Source organism: Mytilus edulis, chromosome 4 (assembly GCF_963676685.1).
Source record: "Mytilus edulis chromosome 4, xbMytEdul2.2, whole genome shotgun sequence".
Lineage (NCBI taxonomy): Eukaryota > Metazoa > Mollusca > Bivalvia > Mytilida > Mytilidae > Mytilus > Mytilus edulis.
Window position 1 is genome coordinate 59,960,300 of NC_092347.1, and position 19,538 is coordinate 59,979,837.

At 30.0% G+C, this 19,538-nt stretch overlaps 1 protein-coding gene across 17 annotated transcripts in view; it reads left to right on the top strand.

Annotated features, from left to right (window-relative positions):
• Positions 1-19,538, top strand: part of LOC139520113 (uncharacterized) — a 62,700-nt gene that overhangs the window by 7,389 nt on the left and 35,773 nt on the right. For all 17 annotated transcript variants that reach the window (XM_071312565.1, XM_071312567.1, XM_071312576.1 and 14 more), the window contains exons 2-9: positions 12,120-12,203; positions 12,664-12,780; positions 13,380-13,436; positions 15,216-15,509; positions 15,997-16,040; positions 17,106-17,255; positions 18,058-18,127; positions 19,142-19,289. In XM_071312565.1, coding sequence (XP_071168666.1) covers positions 12,120-12,203; positions 12,664-12,780; positions 13,380-13,436; positions 15,216-15,509; positions 15,997-16,040; positions 17,106-17,255; positions 18,058-18,127; positions 19,142-19,289 — 964 coding nt within the window. The remainder of the gene's footprint in view (positions 1-12,119; positions 12,204-12,663; positions 12,781-13,379; positions 13,437-15,215; positions 15,510-15,996; positions 16,041-17,105; positions 17,256-18,057; positions 18,128-19,141; positions 19,290-19,538) is intronic.

A 19,538-nucleotide genomic window follows, 5' to 3' on the forward strand; every position in this document is an offset into this window, starting at 1 on the left:
CGTATATGTCAAAAGCAATATTTACTTATAATTAATTACATTTGTATGCAGCTTCGTGATTTAATTTGTGTTTTGCACAAAATTATGATGTTTTTGATGCTGCAGTAAATCATGATTTTTTGGGCAATGATTGAGTTATATCCCTTGTTCAGAAATATTGTTTCAAAATGTTTCCTTAATATTTTATAGTATATTGGTGCCTATTTACACAATAGATAAATCTCAATTTATAGATGTTTCTTTTTTCTAACAGAAGGCTGTTTTCCTTACATGATCAAATTAAGATAATTACTTACAAAAATAACTTATATAGTTATTTATGTTATTAACAATATGATGCAGTAATTCAGTATATTTTTAGGCAATGATTGAGTTATATCCCTTGTTGAGAGATCTTCTTTCATATATTTTTTTTTATGGTATTTTGGCCCTTATTTACACGATAGATAAATCTCAATTTACAGTTTTGGTTTTTTTTCTAAAAGAAGGCTGTTTTTCCTTACTAAGTGATCAATTTAAAATAATTACATATAGTTATACTTATGTTAATATTTATCAAAAGTACAAGTCATTATGTTGAATAATCTTAAATAGGAGATGATTAAACATAATGTTATATTGACGGAAAATTCCTTATAGAGAGAATCATTGAGGTTCCAATCATATCTAAAACCATGAAGTTGTGGTCACATCAACTTGACACTTAATTAAACTCTGTGCACTTGCACATTTTAATGTGAAACTAAAATATGCCAAATCAGGGTTATTAAGTACTGTATGCTTTTCTAAATTGATCCTCCTGTCAATTTTGTGGTAAGTGTTAATTGGAAGAAAAAAATTGTAGTGAAAACGTTTTTTTTATTTCTAAATTGGCATATTTTGAGAGAACATCTTGTTGCGATAGGATTTTAATGAAAATGGATCTCTATGTATAATATGCTATTCTGCTGAATTGACTCCTTATTTTATATTTTATAATTATATTTAGGCAGCCATGATTGAGAATTGAACTACAAAAAAAATATCATAGTGACCGGATTTTGTTTTAACAAAACTTGATAACTAAATTGAACCTATCTTGAAATAATTCCTGGTGACAACATTTAAAAAGTCCTCTAGCTTCCTCCACCAGCAAAAACTGACTGCCACAAAACAACGCAATAGTGTTGAAAGTGAGGTTAAAGTTAAAGACCTATCAATCAATTATTCAATCTGTTCCTCACCTCATAAAAATCTAATGTTGGCCCTTTATAGCTTGCCAAGGCTCCATGTTAATGGCCTTACCTTGACTTACTTTTTAGCTCACCTGGCCCGAAGGGCCAAGTGAGCTTTTCTCATCACTTGGCGTCCGTCGTCGTTAACTTTTACAAAAATCTTCTCCTCTGAAACTACTGGGCCAAATCAAACCAAACTTGGCCACAATCATCATTGGGGTATCTAGTTTAAAAAATGTGTGGCGTGACCCGGTCAACCAACCAAGATGGCCGCCACGGCTAAAAATAGAACATAGGGGTAAAATGCAGTTTTTGGCTTATAACTCAAAAACCAAAGCATTTAGAGCAAATCTGACATGGGGTAAAAATGTTTATCAGGTCAAGATCTATCTGCCCTGAAATTTTCAGATGAATCGGTCAATCGGTTGTTGGGTTGCTGCCCCTGAATTGGTAATTTTGAGGAAATTTTGCTGTTTTTGGTTATTATCTTGAATATTATTATAGATAGAGATAAACTGTAAACAGCAATAATGTTCAGCAAAGTAAGATCTACAAATAAGTCAACATGACCAAAATGGTCAGTTGACCCGTTTAGGAGTTATTGCCCTTTATAGTCAATTTTTAACCATTTTTCGTTAATTAAAGTAATCTTTTACAAAAATCTTCTCCTCTGAAACTACTGGGCCAAATTAATCCAAACTTGGCCACAATCATCTTTGGGGTATCTAGTTTAAAAAATGTGTGGCGTGACCTGGTCAACTAACCAAGATGGCCGCCACGGCTAAAAATAGAACAAAGGGGTAAAATGCAGTTTTTGGCTTATAACTCAAAAACCAAAGCATTTTGAGGAAATCTGACGGGATAAAAATGTTTATCAGGTCAAGATCTATCTGCCCTGAAATTTTCAGATGAATCAGTCAATCGGTTGTTGGGTTGCTGCCCCTGAATTGGTAATTTTGAGGAAATTTTGCTGTTTTTGGTTATTATCTTGAATATTATTATAGATAGAGATAAACTGTAAACAGCAATAATGTTCAGCAAAGTAAGATCTACAAATAAGTCAACATGACCAAAATGGTCAGTTGACCCGTTTAGGAGTAATTGCCCTTTATAGTCAATTTTAACCATTTTTCATAAATTAAATTAATCTTTTACAAAAATCTTCTCCTCTGAAACTACTGGGCCAAATTAATCCAAACTTGGCCACAATCATCTTTGGGGTATCTAGTTTAAAAAATGTGTGGCGTGACCTGGTCAACCAACCAAGATGGCCGCCACCGCTAAAAATAGAACATAGGGGTTAAGTGCAGTTTTTGGCTTATAACTCAAAAACCAAAGCATTTTGAGGAAATCTGACATGGGATAAAAATGTTTATCAGGTCAAGATCTATCTGCCCTGAAATTTTCAGATGAATCGGTCAATGGTTGTTGGGTTGCTGCCCCTGAATTGGTAATTTTGAGGAAATTTTGCTGTTTTTGGTTATTATCTTGAATATTATTATAGATAGAGATAAATTGTAAACAGCAATAATGTTCAGCAAAGTAAGATCTACAAATAAGTCAACATGACCAAAATGGTCAGTTGACCCCTTTAGGAGTTATTGCCCTTTATAGTCAATCTTTAACCATTTTTCATAAATATAAGTAATCTTTTACAAAATCTCCACTGAAACTACTAGGCCACAATCATCTTTGGGGTATCTAGTTTGAAAAATGTGTCCGATGACCTGGCCATTCAACCAAGATGGCCGCCACTGCTAAAAATAGAACATAGGGGTAAAATGCAGTTTTTGGCTTATAACTATGAATTCAAAGCATCTAGAGCAAATCTGACAAGAAGTAAAATTGTTAATCAAGTCAATATCTATCTGCCCTGAATTTTTCAGATGAATTGGACAACTGGTTGTTGGGTTGCTGCCCTCCAATTGGTAATTTTTAAAGAAATTTTGCCGTTTTTGGTTATCTTGAATACTATTATAGATAGCGATAAACTGTAAACAGCTAAGTAAGAACTTCAAACACATCACCATCACCATCACCAAAATACAATTTTGTCATGAATCCATTTGTGTCCTTTGTGTCCTTTGTTTAATATGCACATAGACCAAGGTGAGCGACACAGGCTCTTTAGAGCCTCTAGTTGGTTATCTTGAATACTATTATAGATAGCGATAAACTGTAAACAGCAATAATGTTCAGCAAAGTAAGATCTACAAATAAGTCACATGACCTAAATGGTCAATTGACCCCTTAAGGAGTTATTGCCCTTTATAGTCAATTTTTAACAATTTTCATTAATTTGGTAAATTTATGTAAATTTTTACCAAATATAGTTCTCTGTTACTAATGGGCAAAGTTCATTATAGATATAATTGTAAGAAGCAAAATCGTTCAGTAAAGTAAGAACTTCAAACACATCACCATCACCAAAATTCAATTTTGTCATGAATCCATTTGTGTCCTTTGTTTAATATGCACATAGACCAAGGTGAGCGACACAGGCTCTTTAGAGCCTCTAGTTATAAATTGTTACTTGGATGGAGAGTTGTCTCATTGGCACTCATACCACAGCTTCCTATATCTATATCACTTTTATTATATTTTTTCATAATAAACGGGAAATTCAAAGAAATGTTTTCATCAAACTTCTGCAAATTACCCTTGTCCCACTACAATTTGTTATTCGAAATAAAGCTTCAAATATGAACACATCTCCTTCCAAAGCAGTTATACAAAAGATTAAATTTTGAAACAAACTGTTTGACCATCTGAGTTTTTTTTTTTAAATTTTTAATTTTCAACTGTTCATTGTTACCAAAAATTTATGCTGACAACGTTTTGAGTTAAAAAAAAAAAAAAAAAAACGGTTTGTTAAAAGCATATATACATGTACATGTGTACCCTTATGAAAATCTGTTTCATCATAGACAAAAATATCTATTGAATTGACAAATGTAATTCACAAAGTGAAGATATAAGTACTTATAATTTTCAACTAACTTCAAATTCTACAGTATACAGTATGTTGAAAATGTATGCACATTATTTTGTCTGATATAAAGCAAGCCTTACGATATATAAGTCGTTGAAAATTTTTGATGTAAGAATATAATTGACACAGATTCTTATCAAAAACCTTATTGTAGATGATTGGGCTTTGATAATAGGTGTTCAAATATTTAATCTAGTGTGTATTGCATTTCTTCAATACTGAAATCAATAAACCGTTAATTTCTTCCTGGTCTGTTAGAAATTTGAAGAAAATGGAATCACAAAATAGAATTTTAATACCGTAAATGATTTAAGAATAACATAAAAAATTGAGAAAGGTACAATCCAAAGCTTTATAAAATAAAATTATAATAAAATATTATGCTTGAAATTTCAAATAAAAGTTTCTTTATAAGAATTCAAATGTGTTATGCATACTAGTATATAACAAATGAACATTTGTTTTACAGTTCCTGACATAATAATGAAACGTCTTCTCCAACCAACCTACAAATTAAAATTATCGCATGATTTATTGAAAAAAAGAAGTTTCATTTCTAAAGTATATTTATTTCCCCGTTACTTTGAAATTGAAAGTAAGTTTTAATTAAATTTGGAATTTAAACAGATTTTTTTTCCTTTCAATTTCGTCTTTATTATTTGGAAAGTTAATTTATGCACAGCTTGGCATTAAATCATTATCTGAAAAAAAAATAACGGAAAGCAAAGGATGATTTAAAACATTATACAGATTGTTCGATTAAGATATAAGGAAGAAAAAATTGAAATATTATGCTAATTATGTACTAGTTTGAGATATTGATGATTTTTTTGAAGTGTAATTGACATTTATTACCCTATACTGGCTGCTAGGTACGTTTGTATGTATAAAGTATATCAAACAAATCTACATTATTTTTCCTAAAAGTAGGCCTCAAAATCAATATAAATTATCAGTAATTTTACGCAAGACTTGTTTTTGGGCTACTATGTCAAAAAGAATTTCTAGTAGACTCGTAATATGACATAAATCTGTTGGTAATCAGCATATATGCTTTGATAAACCCTTGAAGCTTGTGATATGTATGCCCTTTCTATGCTGAAAAGTCAATTATCAAATGGCAAAATCAAAAGCTCAAACTCATCAAATGTATTGGAAACTGTCATATTCCTGACTTGGTACAGGCATTTCCTTATGTTGAAAATGGTAGATTAAAGCTGGTTTTATAGCTAGGTAAACTTTTCACTTGTTTGACAGTCGCACAGGTTCTTGCAAGGTTTCTGTTCATTATAAAGTACTGTAATTTCATAAATTGTAGACTGAATTTAGTCATGCAATTGTTGAACAGTAAACAAAACGTATGATTTCAAGAAATGCTCAAAAACATAATTCATAGATTTTAAGTCTTCCAGATCAAGAATTTAGGAAACTAGTTCGTTATTTGCAATGGGCATGTGCAACAAGTTTCCCCAAAATTCTTGATCTAGTTGACTGTAGATCTATGAGCTAAATAGATGCTGATTTTAAAATAGAATTCCTTTCAATCGAATAAGAAAAGTCTTTCTGTGTAAAGTACTTTTTGATTATAGTAGCTGTCTAAAAAGTCTTACATACAATATACTTATTTTTTGATAGATTACTGCATTTAAATAGGTAAAAAGAGATAGTTAGAACTTTTGCTTTTAATTTATGCAGTTTATTGTTAAATAATGTGAAATTTTAGGCAGTTATATTTTGAAAAAAAAGTCCCCTTAAAGTTAAAATTTATCAGGTGTAATGTAACACAAGTATTTTTCCAAGAATAATGGGACAACTAATACCTGTAATTAAACTGATGACCTATGATATGACCTATGTAAGCTTCCTTGTTGTGACCTTGTAGTTAAAGTACCCTGCGTCTGCCGAAATATATGTATTATCCATCTAGATTTACTCATACCATTATATAGTAATATCGGGTAAAAGTTTAGATTTCGTCAATCTTTAAATATGTTATCACCATTTAACAACAAAACCTTCAACAATACTAGTTACATGTTCTCCATGGGTAGCCATTTTAATGAGTTTCTATAGGAATGATCAAGGCAGTTATTATCAATGAAAAAGAATGAAAGATTTTAGAGCTAAAATAAAGTTTACAAAAGGATTATCTTGAATCATTTTTAAAAAGGCATGTTTGCATTGTATTTGTTATCAATGGCTATTTTAGGCATGTCCTAATTGTATTTTTATGAATGACTAATTTTTATTTTGAGAATATGTCTATAAATTTACTATAGAGTACAGGTTATTTTTTTGAATGATAATTGTTTTCTATTGCATGTCTCAATTTAAAATACTGTACAGGTTTATTTTCACGAATGAGATTTAAATTGCAATCTTTTTGTGTGTGTTTCATTTTAAATATGCAGTAAAATTTATCTATTATGAATAAGCTTTTAAATTATTTAATGTAAAAAGTTTAAAGATATAAATTCTATTACATGTATTTCATTTAAGCTACTAATTTTTGCAACTATTTCTTTGGAGAGAAAACAGATTTGAACTGATATTTATTACTAGATTTATTTCACTTGACTGGGCGGAGTTTATGAAGTTCGCTCATTTAAGATCAGTCCATCTATAGATAGGAGTTTTGGGATAAGTTCATCAATGAAGTGTCCAGTTATTCGTCTCGTATCATACAATCAGTCCTTTTGTATATGCGTTTGGTGACACTGATTAGTGATTAGAATTCAATTAGTATTATAATGGCAATCATCCTTATCACACATATCTTCAAATAGACTGTCCTTATACAAATTAAAACATAAGCTCAGCCCGATCAGTTGAAAACACATTGGTAATAACTACCGATCTTTTCTAGTTAATTTTGTTCAAAAGTAAATTTCTAGTAGAGGTGTAGATCATATATGTAAGCATTTGGTTAAATAATTCATAGTATTTAAATAATGAACATTGATATGGAACACACATTTTAAAAGAATGATAGAAGGGTGGAAAGAGATGACTAGAACTTGTACTATTAATGTAATTATTGTTAAATAATGTGAAAATTTGAAAAGTCCCCTTGAAGTTAAAATATGACAAGTGCAGTTTGTTAACCATTTACAGACCCTGCCTACCAGTTCATGGTCCAGCGTCTTTTAATTAATTAGAAATGGTGCTGTCCATCAGATTGTCTTTTTCTGAATTTTCTGCTGACAACAGGTGAGACATATCTCTGTGTCAACAATTTACTGATAAATTACTGCATTTCAAAGTGTAAAAAGAGATGGCTAGAACTATTCAATTTTAATGTATGCTGTTTATAGTTGAATGATATGAAATTTTAGACAGTATTTTTTTTAAAAAGTCCCCATAAAATTCTAATTATAATAAGTGTTATGTAACATAAGTATTTTCCCAAGAAAGAAAGTACAATGAATAGAATAGAATATTTTAGAATTTATTAAGATATGAAATGATTATGAAGCTTTGAAGTTTTTTTGAATAAAAAGAACTTAGCAAATTTTTTTATATTTTGCTTCAAATTTTTTTTAACTGCTCGTTGGCAGACTTTTTTTAGCTTTGCTATGAAGACCTTTCTTTTTGATAATTGTTGTTCAAAATCACTTCTATAAGAGGTGTAGATTTGGTTAGAATACGTTTACTGGTAGTATACAGATGAGGAACACTGGTATTGGACAAGTTTTTTTTTTACCTTAAAATATAAAATGTAACTTTTATCGACTAGGAATCTAGTAAACTATTTTGATTTCTGGCCCTTTAATAGCTAATATTATTGGGCATTGGTTTTGCTCATTGTTGCCATGTGGGGACTGATAGTTGTTTACTTCTACATCATTTGTTCTCTGGTGAATGGTTGTCTCATTGGCAATAGTGCGGCATCTTATTATTTTATAATAAGATTTTTTAAGGATTGATGTATAAATTTGTTTTTATTGATGCTGCATTGAAGTTCTGTACTAAACTTAAGTATATTCGTAAAGCTTTTTGAAATTGATTCAAATTATTACATTATATTGCATTGAATACACAGACTCATAAATTTGATATCTTTTCATGATAAGAGACGGGTGCATTTATGATTATATTGTTAAAAAATAACATGATATATATATATATTTGTAAATTTATCTACTAGTATACAGAATAGCTTTCAGAGCATGAATGTCAATTCTGTTTTGTTTTGATCAGGAAATGTATTTTAATACAAATTTGGCATTGAACAAAATTTACTTTACGGTTCAGGAATGCATTAAAGAAGTGCTTTCGTATCAAATGTTACTATGCTTTCAAAGAAATGTGGGTCAATCTTGGAGGGTAATTCCCAATTTTGGACAGGGAAATTCCCATTTAGGACAGGGAAGTTTTGAAATAAGACCACCTTATGCTTTCTCACAAGTATTTAATCTTGGATAAAGCAATCATTTTGTTATAAACATATAGTTAGACTTAGTTGGTATTTTGCCAAATATTTTCAAAAGAGCCCAATTTAATTTCTGCACTTTTGAAATAAAAATTGAAATATCTCTTTGAATTTTGTAAAGTTGTAAACAGTTTTAAGGTTATAAAAAGCATTCATTGTATTTTGACATATCATATCGTTAAGTGGTGTTTTTTCTCACACATAAATGAAACATGTTAAATATCTCTTGCATGCAATGTCTGATGAATGGATATGGTCCTAATTTTTTTTTTAATACTTCGGTGATAATTTTTAGAAAACTTTTACATTTACATTTGACATTTTGTCTTTGGCATTTTTTGTTAAGTTCACAAACGTGTTTGCCGACTTCTGTACACCTAAAAATAAGTTATCCTCATCTGTACTTGTCTGCACATTTATAATTGTTTATGTAATTCTCCACATCAGTAATTATGTATTAAAGTTCTAAAGGTTTTTTTTCCATACGGTTTTCTTTAGACACATAATTCATGTAATTTAACTAGATCTTTAAATTATGCATAAATATATATACATGTACATGTAGTGTTTTTATTTGCAACATTAACCTCAATAGCAGACATAGTCAGGAAAAATACTGTGTTTTAAAAGAAAATAATAATTCAAATTCTGTAACACTTTGACTGATTTTGAGTAGGTATCTTTAATCCTTTATCAACAAGATGAAATCTTGATCAAAGTGAATAGCAATGTAGTATCTAAGTATCTATGTCTAAGTACTATGTAAGGCATGTTTAAAGGAAGTTCTCAATGTTTCTTATAAGGCATAACAACAGTAAATTATGGTAATGTTGTATCTATAGTATCTGTGTCTAAGTACTATGTAAGGCATGTTTAAAGGAAGTTCTCAATGTTTCTATTAAGGCATTTATACAAAGAGTAAAAAATTGCAATGACAGCAGTTTCCTGTCTAAGTTTACCTAATGTAGGGCATGCCTGATAAAGTTTTCTATGTTTCTTATATATATGGTCTGAGGACACAGTTATTGTCCTTTGATTTTCCCTATCTTCAAATAATGTCCCTAGTGTGAACAATGCATAACTTGCATTTTTTTTTTCATAAACTTTCCCAATTAGTACAGGGATGAAATTAAATGCTAAGAAAGTTTGGGGGCTGAATCTTTATGTTTAGTAGTGATTTGGTTCAGTTTATAAAAAAAGGTCAAAAATTATTATGTCTGAAGCTGTCAAACTGAATTTTAGTCAAACTTAACATAGAATTGTCCATATTTTGAGTTAGAGGTAGAAGACTGTTCTAAAATTTTTATATATTTATATTTGTCCCAATAGTGGTACACTACACAGTAAATCTTTTTGAGAAAGACCAGGTTCGATTTTTCAAAAATTTGAATTTATTGTCTTAAAAAATTACACTACCATTTAACTGAGTTCCCTAGTCATATAAAGGCAAAACAAGAGTTACTGAGTAAAATATACAATTTTTTTGAAACCTTGTTGTACTGTACATGTGATGCTTTGTACATATGTTCTAGTTGGTTGTAAGAGCTTTCTTAAGCTCATTGTTTGTTGTTTATAGATATATGTCGACTCTAAATAAAATTTACTTACTAAGGGGTCCGCTTACTAAGTACTAAGTGAAATGTGTAGAAGTGACTGTGTATGTAATTTTTATTTCTGTTGATCACAATGTCAATCAAAAGTGTATAAAGAAAGCAGAATTGTCAAATTTTATTGTTTACAGTTAGTTGATTATTAAAATAGGCATTAAACAACAATCAATCAATCATATTTATCTAAATAAGTGTAAACAATAATTTTATTCGGCTGAGAAGGAAGTGTACAAAGTCAAAGGTAAAAGAAAAATTCTCACAGGAATTAAGAATTTATATGAGAATAGTTATAAAATGATGTTATTACAAGAATAATTTATTTTCAAATTAATGATCGGTACATTACCGTAATCATCTATTACATTGTTTCCTTTATGACATTTTTTTATATTATGGAAATGATTTCCTTCAATAATTAACGTCTATCAAATAATGATATCTTTAATATTTTGAATTTTTTATTGGCTAATCATATTTAATTGACAATATATGTATGTTATCTGTAGGAGGAATTTAAAAATAATGGTGTTTTATAATAATGGGTTTTATATAGATATTTATTAATTTGATCAATGCTCTTTGTTACCACATAGATTATAATAATATTTTTACATCTGACTCAAAACTGTACTTTGTTCTCTTTTGTATATCATGATAAATTCAACCTTGTATTTAATATACATGTAGAATCAGAAAACTAGGGTTTTATGACACCTATATTCACCTTGCATTAAGGTGACTTTAAGGACATTATTGATGCCAAAAAAACTGTTCCAAAGTACTAATGTACCAATTAGATTTAATGTAAATGTCTTGATAATTAATCTATATTCTGACTAAGAAATTTCCTAGTGTACATAAATAACACTGCATATGATAGAAATCAACATTATCTGTTATTCTATTTTGGGTTGAAAAAGTCTACGAAATGTCTGTAACTGTTGTGAAAAATAAGTTGTTATGAGAAGCCTACAAAACAGACAGAAACTCATCTTTTTTTCCTAAATTGTTCATAAATACATGTACTAATCAAAGTCTTATACATGTACATGTTTATGTGCACTTGCATAAGGTCAATTTCAATATGACGCAACTCACATATTGTTTTAAATATAGTGTGCATGCTCCTTGATCATTTCACTTGAAAATGTTGGCAAAAAGTGAGAGAGAACAATGATGAAATATGGTTAATTTCCAGGTCATATAAATACGAAGACATATTTGGTGAACATTGATGAGACAACAATCTAACAATACTAGTTTATCAAAATAGACAAGGGCTGTTCCAAAAATAAATGTATGGAGCAAAAGGAAGGCACTTTTTATTTGACCCCACCATTCATACATTTTAAATGGGATATTTCATTTAAATGTTCAAGCAATCTTTCTTAAATAACCACCACCCATCAAATTTTAATTAAAGTGCCTTCCTTCCAAACCAACCCCATACAATTAATTCTGGAAAAGCCCCAACATAGAGGTGAAAATACTCTCCTTAAATATGGGCAAATGCATTAATCAAGTTGGACCCTCTATATAAAGCAAGGCATCTTATGAATACCTATAGCCAAGTGAGGTTGTCCAATTTGGTCTGACAGCAACACTAAATTTGTGAAAAAGGCAATAACAAAAATCCCCCAAAATAGCATAAACCAATGACATGACTCGGGTCATTTTAGATTTGAAAAGTCATTGTTAAACTTAGGCTATCAGGATTCTAAAAAAATCTTTTAACTTTCTATGCATTTCAAGAGCTCTTTTCAAGAGAACTTTTCAGACCAGACAACATGAAAATTGGAACAGATGCAGCTGATGAGAAAATATGAAAGATATTGGAGTACATGTAATTTTTTAATTTTTTTTCATTTCAGCAAAGTTCCTACCGTCGATTATGGATGGTAATGAAGAACAATGTTATTTTTATATTTAGAGACCGACCGTTCATACCAGAAAATGTAAGTTCTCATGTTTATCTGTATTGAAAAATTTGACAATTCCTACCAGAAAATGTATGTTTTCGTGTCTATAGGAACAGAAACATCTGACACAGCTAAGCATTGAATAGAATTTTTAGGGCTCAAAATAAAAGTTATAGTAGTAAAGTACATTGTGTAATTTTTTTTATAGTTACAGTCACAATTCAATGATGTTTTTAAGATAAAAAGACACTGCAAAACCATCTGTTAAATTCAAGGCCTCAGTTTCATAGAAAAAATATATAATAGTTACTTGATAGATTAGGAAAGATTTATTAATGTCAGTGCGGTCAATATAAACTTGACATGAAAAAAGCATAACAGATATACGGACCTCCAAGATAAATACAAAAAAGGGAATTTTATAAAAACTTACAAAATCAAATATTAGACCTTTTCATAATGGTAGCCGTGTAACTGATACTGATTTCTGTTACAGCATGAAGGCACCTTAACAATAGACCCAACCACAAAGTTTGAGGTTAGACCAGAAAAAGCTAACAATTACAAGTTTATATTGTATACTGGTAACAGAAGAAGAATTAATACTTTTAAGGTAAGAAGACTTGTCAGGCGACTCAATTAAGAGAGAGAGAGAGAAAGTAAAAAAAGGTATATCTTTTCTGGGGTAATCCGCAATGCAGAGAGAGTGAAATAAATAAACAAACTTATATAATAAAACTTTCCTACATTATTACATTGGTAATTTGCTTTTTGAATATTCCACAACTTTACTAAAACCATGCAGCTAGTTAAAACTTAAATTTTCTAGTATCTTCTTCTAATGTGTCATCTTGTGTCAAAGCTCAGTTGTCTTTACAATGTAATGTTGTTTTAAATTATATATACTGTGGGTTTATTTGTTTTCCGTAAGGTACCAATTTTCATGGTTTAAGGAAAATTTTTGATTTCAAGGTTTTACTAAAAGTGTGCATACCATCCCATAGCATAGATGATTTGTATTTCGTTGAACATTTAAATTTGTCGAACACCTTTGCCTTTCAAATCCGGAAAAATTGATATCCCACAAATAGTAATTAATTCACAATAACAATGTAATTTATATTTGTGGAAAGCCATCCAGGAAGTGATTAGACCCGTATGACTTAACAGTATGTCTAACAAGCTATTAAAGCTCGTATTTCTTTTTTTTAGAGTGACAAAAAGTCAGAAAGAGATTTATGGAGAGGCTATATAGTTGGCGTTGCTAGGGTAAGGAAAACATTTGCTGCAATTTAGAATAATCATAAAAGCTTATCATTACTTATGTTTAAAACTTCTGTTTAAAGTTTTTTTTGACATTTTTATGATTCACATGCATGTATTTATTGTTTTACCACTTTACATATGAATTCTTAAAATAATGTCATTGAAAATTGACCGAATTAACTCTTTTTATTGATGGTCATAAGTTTTTTTAGTTACCTCAGTCATACAGATCATCTGTAACGGTCTGTTTGATATATCCTGATTATTATTTAAATATAGTGAGATGGGATGTTATGTTTAATAATGAGACAGGAATACGGTTGATTTAAGCTTTTAAACACATTTTTTGTCGATTAAGGATGTTTGCTCCTCTACTTTTTGAATTTTTGCCAGAATTTTGGAATCCTCTCTTTTTATCCATGTATTAACATTAAAAAAAAATGCCAACTAACCCCTACTTTTCTTTTCATAGTTTTATTACATATTATTTAAAAAGCCATATTATTTAAAAAGCCATATTTCAAAATCTTATGAAATCTTTGCTATTTTTTCATAGTTTTTTAAACAAAAAAGGTGCCAATGTTAAGTTAAAGGAAAATCTAGAGAGAATTATTTGCAGCCAAATTTTCAACAGCTTATATCTCTAAAACAAGCACATGGACCCTCCATTTTTTTCTGCTTTTTAAGTTTATTTATTTATATAGCTTTCAATTTATAACAGTCTTTTAAAAAGCTTGTTATTTTTAAACAGAGTAGCGAACATCCTTAAGCAGTTTAATTTTATCATTTAAGCATGATTGCAGTGGATATTTATGTCCACTCAGACTGACAGCAAATAAATTTTAACATCAAAAAACTTTTTTTAGATAAACAAGTTTAGCCCACACATATGAAGCTGTTTGTTTGTAGGTATACCATAAATAACCCTATAATTAGAATACCCTGCAGCTACAAGTGATACATTTCATTAGTATGATTAGTTCAATTATACTTTATCAACTGGTCGAAAAATCTTAAAGTATTGTTATAATGTGTCTTTTTCGCAGCATGGCATGTATAGAATATTGTTAAAAGTCCACAGCTGAACAAATTTAGACTGGAATTTAAACTTGACTGCACAGGAACAGTTACATTTTGTGTTGTTTGAAATAAAAAGTTACTTTCACGTCTTTGAACATTTTATAACTTCAAAATACAATTAAACAAAATCTGTCTAATTTTATCAGATTTTTCACTGTCAAACCTTTGATTTAAATTGCAAATTTGAAATAGATGGGTTATGTCATTCATATTTAATGTCTTTGTCATTTTGAGAATTAGAAGTGCAAAGATGGCAGGTCTCTGATAGTCTCTGTTTTATTAAATATACTTTGTAATTTAGAACTAAACATTTTGCATTATAGACACATGTCCTGATGTCTTATTGTTGTTGTTTTATTGGTTGCTGTCTCATTTAAGTATCAGTCTCTGTTAAATGTATTCGCAACTTGTTAGACTCTGGACAATTTAGAACTTTGAAAATTAGCAAGGACCTAGTCCTGATGCCATAGTGTGTTTTTTTTTTTGTCATTTAGGTTGCTGTCTCATTGAAGAATATCATCCATTTATCATGTTTATTAATTTATTCGTATTCAGTAAATTAAGAAATCAATGGAACAATTGACGCTTGTTGCTTACTGTATACTTACAATTTTAGTCAAACACCTCTTTACAAACTTTTTTTTATCTAATTCAATGGTTGCAGATACATTGTTGTATATATTATTTCTTGATTATTTTCAGCAAAAAGTGCCAGATGACCTTGATCTTCCAAGAGATATTATCAACAAAATCAAACAAGATGTTGCTAATTACCATTTGCTTAATGGTTCAGAGCCTCCAATTCAATTTGATGCTGTTAGCCAAAAGAGCAACACTGAAAATAGTCCAAGACAATCTTTAATTAGTGCTAGATCTAACCCCAACAGAAAGAGTGTATTATCAGACGACAGTGGAGTCATAAGTCATAGATCTAATTCTCGATCTAGTGGAAGTGGATCCTTGACGATCGATGGTGTTGGCGGTGGTCCAGTTATGGTAATTGAAAACAAATTTACAAACCGGGCTTATATTAAACTTGGTTTATTTTTAAAAATTGTGACATGGACGGAGAGTTGTCTCACTGGCACTTATATCACATCTTCTTATATCTATTAGATAAACAATGCTCTTGTGGTTTCTCATGCAAAACGATATATCATTTGGTCTCTGGTGGAGAGTTGTCTCATTGGCAATACAGTGATACCAATCATCTTATATTTTTAATTTTATGAACCAAAGGGAAATTTCCAAAAGAGTAGTAATACAGTATGCAAATTTCTTTCCTAAACAAATAAATCATGACAAATATATGATAATCAAAATCTAAGGTTAACCAATACAACCACAATACCAGATGGCGTACTAAAAATTACGCATTTGATAAAAAAAATTTGATCGAAAATTATACCATGTTGTTTCAATCTCCTGTGTTGAATTTTCAATTTCTGGTTTTTAAAAAGAATTATTTTTTGTTTTTTTGTAGAGACACAAGTTTTCGAACCACCAAGATGATACTGTTACCCCTAGGTAGGTATTACTAATTGATATACTAGTTCAGTCCTTAGAAATGCATGAGCTATATATGAGAATCAAAGTTTATTTAGAGTTATCCAAGTGGAAGAAATTGAGTAAAATTTTCTTTACTAGATTTGAAAAAATGATCTTAGTACTACATAATCTATTATTCAGTCAAAGGGATTCTGAAATAAGAAGAATACTATGTCATTGTTTAAAGAGGGCCCTCATGGGGTTTTTGATTATGTGATTACTTGGCCGTTTTTTTAATGATTATTTGATTATTAAGCCAAATATTTCATGATTATTTGATTACCTAGGACTGTATTTTTAGTTTATGATTATTTGATTACTAAAGATAAGCAAATATTTAATGATTATGTGATTATATTGGCAAAAAAATGGTGATTATGTGATTACTAGGACCCCCCCATGAGGGGCCTCTTTAAAGAAGATATTATCATTATCCTATTCTAAAACTATTGCAGTTGCCTTGTTTGTCCTTCCATATGTCCATTTGTTTCAAAAACAGGATGAGTTCGTTTTGGTCAGCAACTCTTTGACATTACTGTATTTTTTTCTATTCAAACTAGGGGCATTATGTTTTCTGATCTGTGTGTCTGTTTGTCCCTCCATTCGTCCCTCTGTTCGTCCATCTGTCCCTCTTCAGGTTAAAGTTTTTGGTCAAGGTAGCTTTTAATGAAGTTGAAGTCAAATCAACTTGAAACTTAAAACACATATTTGTTCCATTTTATATGTCAGATCTTTTTAATTTTGATGCCAAATTCAGAGTTTTGACCCCAATTTCACAGTCCATTGAACAGAGAAAATGAAATTGAGAATGGAGCATCCATGTACTATGGACACATTCTTGTTTCTTGAAGAGGCAGACAGTGGAAGTTATTTTACACTAGATAATTTGATAATATATTTCCTAGCATTGCACCAAACAGACATTAACAAATTGACGCGAACTGACTGCTTGGTTGCACAGGCTTAAATATACAAAAATTATAATATCTTTAAAAAACAGTCAAGCACAAGCCATAGGAAAATGGATTTATTTGTTTGTTTCAGTTGGTTCTTTGAGGCTTGTACAAGAGAAAAGGCTGAATCATACCTAGCCATAGCAGCAGAAAGAAAATATGGTGATACACTTATGAGGGAAAGCAACAGGTTCAAACAAGATGGCAGTTATGTTATAAGTAAAAGACTTGTGAAACAAGGGTATGTTTGTCTTTAGCTGAAGTAAAGTATATAAAAGTAAGGAGATGTGGTATCATTGCCAATGAGACAATGAAATACCAAAGTTCAAATGAAGTGGATGTAAGCAGTTATAGCCTACAGTAAAACATAAAACAATGATAAAAAAAAATATACTTTATAGTAGGCTATAGAAGGCTCATACATCATAATATGAAAGAAATCAATTGAGAAATTAATAAATAACAAAACAATTTATGAAAAATAAATATGTGTTCTTTAGACATTTAGAAATAGTCATCTAGGAATACAAATCAGGATCCAGGAATTTTGTAGCTGTCATTATATATGTAATTATGACACAGCACTATTGTTTGATTTGAATGCTGTGTGATAAGTGACAAATTGTAAATTGAAGGATTTTTATGACAGCATATAATACATTGATAAAGACTGATTAATTTAAAAAGAAATCTTGAATTTACCAATGTACAAAATTTAAATAACTTAGCTGCCATTTTGGATCTTTTATGGAAAATGAAGAATTTTTCACTAAAAATGGTGCTAGTATTCAACAATGAAATCAGATTCATGAATTTTCCTTCTTTGTTTAGTTAGTAGAAAGTAAATTTCTGTTTGGATGAGGTCAATATAAAAGAAAATAAGTGTATGCTTGACAAACAATTAAAACCAAAAGCTTCAGCAATACAAAATTGTCCTTATATCAAGTATTGTGAAAGGTTAAGAAATCTTGCTTTGTTATTAGCAGAATTTTCTAACAAAACAGAACATATCACAAATGATCAAAGTCTATATTTACTTTCAGGAGGTCTTCTATAGAACATTATGAAGTTATACGTGTTGAGAGAGGCTACAAGATCAAAGTTGAAAATCAAGTTAGTATTGATAGTGTTATAACAGGGTGTTTCTGTATTTGCCCTGGTATAAATATAGATTTGAGATTTGTGGATCTGTACAATGGGCCAATACTAACATTTCTTTTGAAATAGTGCATTTTTTGTTGTCAATTCAGAAGTTGGTCGACTTCCTGTCAAAAAACTTTATATATGCTAATGCAACTCATTAGCAATATTATGGCTTACTGAGGGGTAATACTGATGTATTTTGGAGTGACTTTTCCTGTATTGTACCTGTCTAAACTGGTCTATTTGTTTTCTTTATTGGCTCAAAACTCTATATAAATACCAGTAGGGCAAGATCATCAGTACTGAAAAAATAGATTTAACTATAGATTGGTTGATTTTATGATACTATTCAAAATATTGGTCAATTTTGAGAGATTTGACTTTTCTTTTTAAACTAACAAAGGCTACAAAGGGAATTAACTCTTGCTCAAATAAAAGTTGATTGAAAATACTGGTATATATAAAATAATGTTTTTGAATAAACAGTTTCATATTTATGTCAATCCAGCAACAGTTTGTTGTGGAAATATGACATACCTTCCATACTGTCAGCATTTAGGGTCAATCTATTTAAAGTTTTACAGACATGAATAATATAAAAAAAAAGATGTGGTATGATTGCTAATGAGACAACTGTCCACAAGAGACCAAAATGACACAGAAATTAACAACTATAGGTCACCGTATGGCCTTCAACAATGAGCAAAGACCATACCGCATAGTCAGCTATAAAAGGCCCCGAAATGATAATGTTAAACAATTCAAACAAGAAAACTAACGGCCTTTTATTTATGTAAGTTTGTCAAACCTTCTGCAAATGTAATGAAACTTCTGCTGTTTGAAGAAATAGCATCTGAAGAATTTTTTTAAACTTTCACTCTAACTGCAGAATTCGCAACCAAGACTCATTGTTTCTATGAAACAGTTAGCAATTTCTTTTTATACTTTTAATTTTTATTTTGATATAAGTGATCTCTTTTACAGCATGAGGCAATGAGAAATTTAACCAGTGTAATGAATTACTTTGTGACCACATCAGGAACTTATGGTACAAACCCTCTAACCACTAATCGCTTGAGTGACTTTGGTATGGTTGAAGACCCATATAATACTGGAAGATTACAACCTGCAGGTATGCAACATGCAATGGACATTATTATCTGTAAAAACTGATTTTAAACGGGGGGAAAATGTCCCTTTTGATGCTGTTAATTTGTGAGCATTTACTTTTAAGATTTCATATTTGCAAAACCTTTCCCTTTACAATTTTTACAAATTTATAAGATAATGCAGTATTATATTCTACAGAAGAAAATAGTCACTAATATTCATACCAGAAAAATATTTAGGGAAAAAATGCAAACACATCAAGTATTTCATA